The 10,551-nt window shown below is 41.8% G+C and overlaps 1 protein-coding gene across 1 annotated transcript; it reads left to right on the forward strand.

The window, feature by feature from the left end:
- Positions 1-486: 486 nt before the first annotated feature.
- LOC148020629 (uncharacterized) lies at positions 487-3,118 on the forward strand. Its single transcript, XM_087698426.1, has 2 exons — positions 487-2,550; positions 2,634-3,118. Exons 1-2 carry the CDS (start codon positions 1,174-1,176, stop codon positions 2,634-2,636), a joined length of 1,380 nt encoding a protein of 459 aa, XP_087554552.1. The 5' UTR covers positions 487-1,173; the 3' UTR covers positions 2,637-3,118.
- The last annotated feature ends 7,433 nt before the right edge of the window (positions 3,119-10,551 follow it).

Raw genomic sequence — 10,551 nt, forward strand, 5'->3', positions numbered from 1 at the left:
CCCATGTAGTCCATCTATTTTAATTCATTTTCTTGCCAAAAGTACTAGCTTGCTTGAAAGATTGGGTGCTTAGAATTGAGCTATAGAAGGTCCTTAAGGAATCACCCATTCCTAATGATTATATTGTTTTGCGCATGGGATTCTATTCAAGTATTCAAACTCTCATCCTATTCCCAAGTAGGCATTTCACTCAAACAACTAGGCCCCCATTACTTTCATTTTATTTGCCAGGGTGGGCAAGGGCTGATGTAGAACCACCCTTGACATTTTCTCATGTGGTTGAGGCTGTTTAGCTGTGAGATGTGAAAATGTATTTTCTATTCATGAGCTAGTTATAATAAAATTTACTAATGAGAGCTGGCAGAACTCATATGAGAATATTGAGGTGCTAGTTGGGGTGGGGAAGGAAGTTTGCCTTGAAAATTTTGAATGTAGCGGACTTCAAGGGAATTGGCCCGGCACTATTTTGAGAGAGAGAGAGAGAGAGAGAGAGCGAGCCATGAGCATCGCAAGGGCGCGCTTCACAGACACAGCCACGCGCTCTTGTTTTCTTGCTGTTTTGCGTTACGCGTATGGCTGTCTTGCCCATCCCCAAAATAAGGGCGCCATTTCAAAGGCAAACACACGATCAGCCTCCCAGTTTTGTCTTTTTTATTGAGTCTCGATTGTTGAATGAACCATGTTTCCATTAAAATTCCATCTTGTGGGTACTCTGTGCAGCAATCCTTCCATTGAATTCTTTTAAATTTTGTCAGGAAAAAAAACCCCAACGAATCCTCGTCATCAATTGCTGTGTCCCCCTCCTTGTGTGCAAAAAGCTGGTTCAATGGGACACTGGGCTTATATATATGTCATCATCATCAGTCTTAGACTCCTGAGTCCTATGCACAAGTGATCAGTGGGAGAGAGAGAGAGAGAGAGAGAGAGAGAGAGCAGGTGTGTGTGTGATGGATTCCATAGCTGTGTGCTGCATTGGAGCTCTGCATTCTCATGTTGAACTTCACACACGAAGGAGTTGCTTGATTCTGGATTGAATTGGTATTGGGGGAATTCATTGGTATATCTCATCGGTTTGTTTTACCTGTTGGGCTGCCTCCATACCAAGTCCTTTCTGGCTCTGTTTGAATCCTCTGATACTCTTGCCTTCCATTTTGAATCACTTTGCTTTTAAGCATGCCTTTCCGCTCACTTTCTCGATCGTCCTCGCCCATCAGGGTCCATGGTGAGCAACATAAGCAGCTTGCTCTGACACGAAACCAATCTGTCTGTGAGCACAGCCATGCCCAGCCTCACATAAGGAGGACCAAGAGCTTCAGCCTGTCGGATGATGTTGTCTCGGTAGAAAGCACACCCAATCGCATAGTTGCGAAAGGATGCGAGGAAGTAGATACAGATGATGACAATGCCATCCGTGATCTGTTCCACAGCAGGAACAAGTTGGCGGTGCGGTCCCGTGGAGGTGGCCCGCTGAGCCTCATCACGGGGCTTTTCTCATGCTGGCACCCCAAGAAGTCTCAGGAGGCTCGTGTTTCCGCAAGCAAGAAAGTGGCGGCATTGCTGGAGATCAGCAAGAAGCAGCAGACTGAGTTGGCAGACAAGCAAGACACCATTGATGTGCTAGAATGGCAGCTTGAGCAGATGCAGGCGCTGGAGTCAATGGAGCAGGAGTTGGAACCCTCTAGAAGGAGCACAGCTAGTGCTAATGGTCTGGGGGTGATTGAAGGAGATGCAAAGAGAGAGGCCTGCAGCAAGGAGGGAGAAGCCATGAAAGAGGCAGGGGAAGAAGAGGCTGCTGAGAAAGGGAACGATCTCATATGTATCCAGCAGCAGCAACAGACGGCAGTGGACCGTGGAGGTCTAGCCACTCTCTCTCTGTTTGAGATGGCCACCATCCGAGCTCGATTTTCAGTGAGGTCATTCTGCAAGGCATTGATAAAGCAGATAGAGGCCTCCGGCTACTCAGTGCTGAAGGCCTTGATGGAGATAGAACCTGAAGTGGCATTCACAAGGAAGGAGCATGTGGTGTATGCGCTGGAGTCTCGCATCAACAGGGCCTTCTTCCACGGCTTTGAGAACGACAACTTCGACAGCACCGGCATAATGCACATCCTGGACCCGGTGGCGCGGTGCGCAGCGCGGCTGGAGGAGTTCCAGAGGCTGAAGCTGGTGGAGGTGGACAATGCAGTGAACAGCAGCCACCCAGCCTTCAATGAGGAGTTCAGGAGGTTCTGTGAGAGGAAGACCAGGGAGCTGTGGTCTCAGTTCAGTTGGAACATAGTGTTCAACAGCACAGAGGAGAGGGATGTGTTCACGGCTGCATTCCTGGATGCTGCCAAGGGGGTGTGGCTCCTGCACAGGCTGGCCTTCTCCCTCAACCCCCATGTTGTCATCCTCAGGGTGGGCAAGGGCCTCTCTGAGATTGACCCAGTGTATGTGGATGCAGTGCCTGAGCTCCCACAGGGTAAGCCTTGCCCCAAATGCTCCCAGCTCAGGGTGGAGTTCCTCATCATGCCTGGCTTCAGAGCCATGGATAAGGTCATCAAGTGCCAGGTATACCAACATGTACAATGTTAGAGCCTAGTCTCAGGAGCCATTATTATCCTCTTTTAACTACTGTCTTTTACTCTCTATAGTGACCTACCTTATCAGGAGGTCTTTCCATGCGAGAAGTCTTTTCAAATTTCATTTCAAGGAGAAGACTCGAGACGATCTGTCTGTCTACCCGTCCCCCACCTTCGGACAAACTCCTGTTATATTCCACTACTACTTGCAGTGATACTCTCTTGGCCTCGTCCTAGTTTCTGCATAGCAGCGCAAGATTACTCTCTCTCTCTCTCTCTCTCTCTCTCTCATATTTTCACATTTGGTTGCGATCGCATTCGTTGCACGCAAACTGTCGAATGTATTCATGTGCTTCTTCTTTGTCTACAAGCGCCTTCGGTAGGAAAAGGGGGTGGTGTTCGCAGTACAAGTTGCAAGATTATGAAGCATGAGTGAGGCGTCCATCCATCCTTGGGGATTCACAAACAATGCTGCCATAAACCGCCCGCGGCCCTTTAGGTCGTGGCATCCTAAAATTCCATCGCCCAAAATAAAAAGGAAAGATTGCTAGGCACTTCCCTTTGGAATGTCGCTTCCCCCACTAACATTTCAAACTTTGAGCTCTTAAGTAATAAGATGTGATAACAATACTTGTGTCAGCAGTGTAAGTTTGAAGCTTGTGTTGGGTGACTTGAAACATAAGTGTCACTTTTAATCGTCCATCGGCACTTATGTTTTAAGGATAAGGCATCTAAATGAAATCCAAATTTTAAGGTAAAGGTTGAAGTCTATATGTAATATAGACTTCAACCTTTACCTTAAATTTTATGCCTTATCCTTAAAGGTAAAGGTTGAAGTCTACTTGTAAAGGATAAGGTAGCAACACGTAATACACACACACACACACATGTAAGGTTTTTTAAATGTTGCATAGATAATATTAATATTATGAATAAAATATATTTACATAGCCTTCTTGGAGGCATATTCAAGACAACTTGCATTTAAGTGGTCTTAGGTCTTTATTAAAGCTTTTTCAAAAACCTTAAAAATCCTATTTGCAAAAATGCATCCCTTAAGAGTTGTCAAGTTTTACCAAGGGCACCTTAATACTACCAAAGAGTCTTTTATTTCTTAACTTCCATATCTCTTGTAATACCACCATTGCCCCATCCACCCTTTTCTATTCAAGTAGTGATGAGTGACCATGTGATAGGCCCCACCCTCAACTACCACTTTCTTTGCCCCATTGTTAGCCAACAAAGATCCTCTCTATATTACCTCATGCATTGTTAGAGGTTGAGCACCATTGTCAAAAAGGTGACATTCGAGACTAGCATGGTTTTGATACTCAACAGTTTTCCTAGGAAAAAGAGCTACTTCCCTCCATACGCATCCACTTTAGGCATAATCTTGGCCTCCATCTACTTGGCCCTTTGTTTCATGGATACCTCGACTCCCAATAGGTAGCATAAGTATTTGAAAACCTATCCATGGTTAATAAGCCTAGATCCTAGGTCCATGAGCCATAAGGGTAGGTCATCATCACTACCCAAGTATACCATTTCACTATTGTCCTGGCTCATAGCTATGTTAGAGACCTCATAAACGGCCCCATATGTTTGTAGTAGCTCCATGACTAACTACACCTCTGCCTTCACTAGATTTGAGTTGTCATCCACAAAGAATTGTACTACATAGGGGGCCCCTCCATAGATTGGGAGAGCTTTGATGGCACCCCTTTGGATCTTCAAATCAAGACTCCTTTGGCAATGGGTTTGTAATTATAGCAAACAAGAGTGGAGCGATAGGGTATCCCTGCCTAACATACCTCTTAATATTATAAGGGCATGACAAGATGCCATTGACTTGCAATACAACCAAAGCATTGGGGAAAATATCTCTAGCCATCCTAAGGAAGAGTTGTGACCAAAGCCCATTACCTCCATAGCATCCAAAATGAACTTCTAGCTAATGCAATAATAATCTTTAACAAAATCCATATTAATATATAATTTTGTCTTTAAAGTAAGGGCATAATCCATAGATAGAATAAGGTTCAAGATGGCATCGTGTATCTTACACCCTTGAATGAAACCATGTTGTTGAGGATGTAGGACTTTCCCAATCAAAAATTTAATCCTATATGCTGATGCTTTATCATATACTTTTATAACCCACATAAAGCATTGTGAATGGCCTCCAACCTCCCATCTTGACATGATCCAATGACTTGGGTGTTAGCTTGATCAATCCTTGATTCAACATTACATGCATCTCACCTTCGATCCTAATTATATTCATCAATCTGCAAAGATCAATTGAACAAACATGCCACAATGCTTGAATGACCTCGACGGGGATACTATGCATCTTAGGAGACTTTCCTTCGGCCATTTTGTCCACTATGTGTTTAAGTTTCTCCATTCAGAAAGGTTGACCTAAGAGCACCGCATCCCCAGGCTAAAGGTGACCCTTACTAGGTTCTAAAAGTTCTTCAAGCTTGTGGCTATAGTGAGAGGGCTTAGCAGAGTTAGTGCCCATAAGAGTGGAGGGATGCTTGTTGAAGGCCTAGGCAATGTCTACAGGTGTAAGCATGAATAGGTGGACTTGATAACTACGTGCTGAACATTGCTAACAAGCTAGTAGGTTTCTCTTTAAAGTAATGGGAGCCTTTATCTAAAAGGTGAGGCATCTTCAAGTTAAAGATTAACATACTTGAATGTGCCTGATTGATGGCCCATGACATTCTTTATGTCAATTACAATACTCTCTCTCCATCTATCTCTCTCTCTCACAACACAAGTACACAAGCTTAATGCTCTCTCTCTCTCTCTCTCTCTCTCTCTCTCTCTCTCTCTCTCTCTCTCTCTCTCTCTCTCTCTCTCTCTCTCTCTCTCTCTCTCTCTCTGTCTTCATGTGTATCTACTCTCACGCACGCACACACTCACTCACTCACTCACTCACTCACTCACTCGCTCGCTCGCTCGCTCACACACACACACACACTCTCTCTCTCTCTCTCTCCTCCCACTTCCATCTTTGCAAAAATTATTGTCTCTATTTCTCCCCCTTCTCTCACTCACACGCACACGAGTGCACACACACACACAAAATTTGCATTTGGAATCTTGCGATGTATATTTATGAATTGGGATCATTATTTTTCCATTGTACTTTGCCTCCCAAAGACCCATGGGATGGAGATCTCAACAGCAAATGGGAGTAATTCTATTACTACATTAGTGGCTTAGTTCAGTGCATCTCATGCAAAAAAGCTCTAATCAAGGAGTATGAAGGAAAGAGGAAGTAGGAATATCATGCAAAGTTCAAGCCCAAGAATGTTGCAATTACACAGGTTAGGCTAAGTGACACTAAACAACCTAGAATTTGTTCCGAGATACTGAAGTGTTTCACATGTTGCACAAAGGGTCTTGGCAAGTTGGAGAAGGTGGAGATCCTCAAAGGTTTCTTGAATACCGAGAGTTGAGAGTTCTGCAAATTTAATGTGACTAACCCAAGGTTTCTAGTGCTGAACAAAGTCTTTTCATGAGTGGATTGCACAAGGTGCTCATGGAAATGAAGAAACCAAAAAGCTCAAAAGAGTTGTTCTTGAAAGAGGCAAGTATCATGGTGTTGTTGAATTTTGCAAACCAAATGAGAAAACCAAATATAGCAGTTGCATCATGACTTCTTGGTATATATTGGAGAAACCTCTATGCAGCTAGATCTTGATTGCAACACAAGGAGACAATGTTGCCACTGCATTTGTGTGAGCAACAATAATGCACACAAGAAGTATAATTACAAAGGAAGTCAAAGACATAGTGATGTCCTTTTGGACAAACAATACACATGTCTCGCCCAACAAAAAGGATGTCTGTTGAAAGTGTATTGGGAGAAAAGTGTATGCATGACACCCAATGCATCTTCTTGAGCAACCTCACGTTTGTTTTCTTCATTACATCATTGGTTCTATGATTGGCTTGATCATTCTTCAATTGCATGTGGTTGCACATTGAGTTTGACATGCAATTGCATTTTCTACCACACATTCTTGTCTTTTTTCGTATCACTTTCACCTATATGCATTTGGAAGCTAACATATTGCCAACCAACAAAAGGTTTGGGTGGTCTTTAATCTACCATCTTGTTAGCACATTCACTAATTGTTAGGTGCCACACTGCTATCATACTCAAGGTTAGGGGGATTACTATCTAAGAGCTATTAGTCTTCTACTAGCCTAGGAGATTATAGGATGGAAGGTATTACTTGTTAGCATATTTGATGCGCATGGGAACTAGGTCCAAGAGATGTGGATGGATAAGGATGGATGAGGTGGCAGTTAAAAGGACACACAAATGGATGGAATGCATCCCATAGGCAAAGAGAAGGGAGAGTGTGCAAGTTGAAAAGCTATAGATTCATGTGCTTGCTCAACTATAATTCAATCATCTTTCTTGCATACATTCTTACTATGAATAGCTCTCTCTTCTACCCTCCATAATTTATTTAGTTGGTATTAGAGCCTCATCCTTGAGGCTTGTGAGGTAGAGAGACATCCATAGCTTTGTGTGCTTAGAGAAGCTCAAGACAAGGAAGAAGTTGTTGCCCAAAGAAGCCCAAAGCTCGATGTTTCTACTCAAGAAAAGTATAAAGAAATAGCATTCTTACTTATTCATTATCATATTTGAAGGACTCTTGGTGGCTACCATTGAAGCTTACAATCATTGGAGGGCTAGGTTTAGTCTCTATCAATTTCCACTTCTGGATATCAAGTGTTAGTGCCAAGCAAGGGGATAGCTTAAGGGGCCTACTTCATGCAAGTTGAGGGCCTACTTATAGCATAAGCTAGGGGTAGCTTATGTAAAAACTAGAGCGACTTCTTTTGTGTTCCAAAGAGAGATAGAGAATAGAAGAGAGCAAGAAGAAAGAGTGATCATGAGGAGCTCAAGGGCATGAACGTAATCAGCTATGTTGATCGAGTATGTTCTAATCCAAATCAATCAGACATCTGCATGTAGGAGGTTTGATCAATTTGCACCATTTTTTGAAATGCCAAATTATTGGCCTAGACTCCTTTTGCTTGTCATATCTTATTCCTTTTTAAAAAACCTTAAACATTAAGGTTAAAAAACTCTCTTGTAAACCTTTGCTTTCACACTTGGGTTCTTGTGTGAACCAATTTGCCTACAAACCCCCATTCACACTGATTTGTACTCACCTCTTGTTCACACTATGGACCAATTTGTGTTTTTGTTAATCGGTTCATTGTCAAACAGCAAGCACTCTTCATTTGCATTTAGCCTATCTATAATTTGTTATTGTCTCTCCCTTGTGAATTGGAGCTAGAAATTGCCATGGAAGATAACCCAATAAGACCTCTCCATTAATCAAAATGTCAACTCATGATGTATTTAATAAATTCACGGGGTTTAATTCGATACTTGGCAATCCAAAATGATGTATCTACTTATGCGGAAGGGCTTATAGGGCATTATCATTGGGAGAGGCACAATAAGCTTGGGAGAGGAATACAAAGAAAACAACGAGAAACCATTGGGATACACAGTAGCATGCTTAGCTTATGAATGCATACATCACATTGATGGTATTCAAAATGAAAATTTAGCATGGCAAGTGCTAAACAAAGTCTTTGGCATCGAATCTAAGCACTCCAAGGCGAAACTACCAATGTAACTTTATAATCTAAAGTTCAACCCAAAAGAAGATCTTACAAGTCATTTGAACAAATATAAGGGCATTAAAGGACAACTGGCTATTTTGGAAAGAACATTAGATGAAGATGAGGCCAAAGCTATTTTATTTGCAAGCTATGATGTCAAAATCTAATTGAAACATTATCTAATATGCAAGATTTGAAGTTGTATAACATTGAGACATCCTTATTAGAGAGAGAAAGCAAAACTAAATCCACAAGAAGTACTTCAGCTGCTACTCATTGATAATATCTTCATTACTACAAGAAACTCAAGGCTCAAATATAATCATTGTGGACTAACTAATCATGAAGAAAAGAATTGTAGACTCGAAAGGTAAACATTAATGGAGAGCTTGTAAATGCTTTGGCCATTTCGAAAGGGAGTGCTACTCCAACATAGAAAACTATGCAAACAAGCCACTTCAAAATCATAATGTACCTAAATCAAATGAATCCAATGATGTATCTCCATCCAATGGACACCTATTATAAATCCTACAATTGTACTGTCCACCATTGGCACTGATGATGTAGCAAAGGGGACAATTTCCCAAATCAATCCAAAGCTATTTGCTTACATTCTGTTTTTGGTCATGCCACATTTATGAGTATGATAGGGGACTTATGGGGGGCAATCTTATTTTGTAATCACATCCCTAAGGATAGTGGGAATCAGTAATGATCGACCACACATTAAGGGGGTTTGTTAGCATATTTGATGTGTATGGAAACTAGGTCCAAGAGATGTGGATGGATGAGGTGGCAATTAAAGAGGACACACACAAGTGGATGGAATACATCCCATAAGTAACTTGAAGGGAGAGTATACAAGTTGAAAAGCTATAAATTCATGTACTTGCTCAATCACTTTTCTTGCATCCATTCTTACTACTATGAATGGCTCTCTCCTATACCCTCCATAATTTCATTATCATTTCACTTTCAAGTCCTTTTACTGTACTATCAGGGTGCTACTTTTTGGCAAGTAGGTGCTACTAGGATGCTACCATGGTACTACCATTGTGCTATCAGATTGGCAAGTTGGAGCTGCCATTTTGTTTCCAACATTACTAACCAATGTTCTACTTTTAGTGTGCTACCAGGTTAGCAACTTGGGACCTACCATTTTGTTCTTGGTTTCATACCAGTCTCCTATTCCTACTATGCTATCAAAGTGTTACCATGAGCTACTTTTAGACTATTACCAGTTTCCTACCAAATTGGTAGTATGGGAGCCACCATTTTCTTCTCAACTTGAGACAAGTTTGCTAGTTTTGGTATGCTACCAATTTGTTCATTTTGGCATGCTACTAGTCTACTATCACTATGTTACTGATTGTTAGATTTGGAGCTACCATTTGGTTTTCAACTTGATACCAATCTAGCACATCTAGTCTACCAATTCTACTTTGCTACCAATTTGCTACCTATAAGCTAACTGTTGGGGGTAGAGGCACATGTGCTTATGCTACTTTTCACTACACTAACAGTACACACACACACTTGTATATTACATGTAGCAAGTGCCAATCACATTCTTTATTATTTCAGTGTGACTAATGAATAAGGAAAGGCCGACAGTCACATATTGTAATGTCCCCATTACTTAGTTTGTTTTAATGTGCGTATACATTCTAAAGAAAAATTGATTTATGTTGCACATTAAAAAAAAAACTAGCTCTAATTATGAAATCGACTCTCATTATGAAGATAATAATAATTATTAATGAGGTATTATATGCCAGTTCATGGAAGAAAGACTTGGGAGACCCGAGTCCCAAGACTAGCTTATTAAAACTATGTTTGTAGTATAGAACAACAAAAAGAACTAGCCTAGTGGATAGTCACTTGGTAGTTAAGTGCACTTGGGTGACAACACTGCCAGGATGGGTAACCTCTCGGAAGTTTTTCCTACAAGCCACTAGGAGCTTCTCATGCGCAGCCAATGACGCCAGCAAAGCCTTTATAGCCCGTTGCCAAGTATACCAAGGTCTATGCCTTGGTCGCCGCCTTGGAGTGACGGCCACCCGGCAATGCGCCATGCGGCACTCGCCCATAGATTCGTAAATTTTTATCTTCGCACTACAAAAATGGAGCTCCCTCTCTAACTTCATCAATGATGTCATTAGAAACACTAAAAGAAAGTGTTCTCTCTTTGTCATCGATGAGTCATTGAAAAACACTAAAAAAGAAAGTGTCCTCTCTTTTACCCTCCCCCCCCCTCTACAAAGCTATAAATTGAGGGCTTGGGGATGACCAAGAAGAGGGATAAGAGAAATCTCGCGGA

Source organism: Lygodium microphyllum, chromosome 18, assembly GCF_053477565.2.
Source record: "Lygodium microphyllum isolate KBCC chromosome 18, Lygodium_microphyllum_v1.1.10, whole genome shotgun sequence".
NCBI lineage: Eukaryota > Viridiplantae > Streptophyta > Polypodiopsida > Schizaeales > Lygodiaceae > Lygodium > Lygodium microphyllum.

Coding starts and splice junctions, on each gene's coding strand:
- LOC148020629 (XM_087698426.1), top strand. CDS start 1,174: ATGCCTTTCCGCTCACTTTCTCGATCGTCCTCGCCCATCAGGGTCCAT.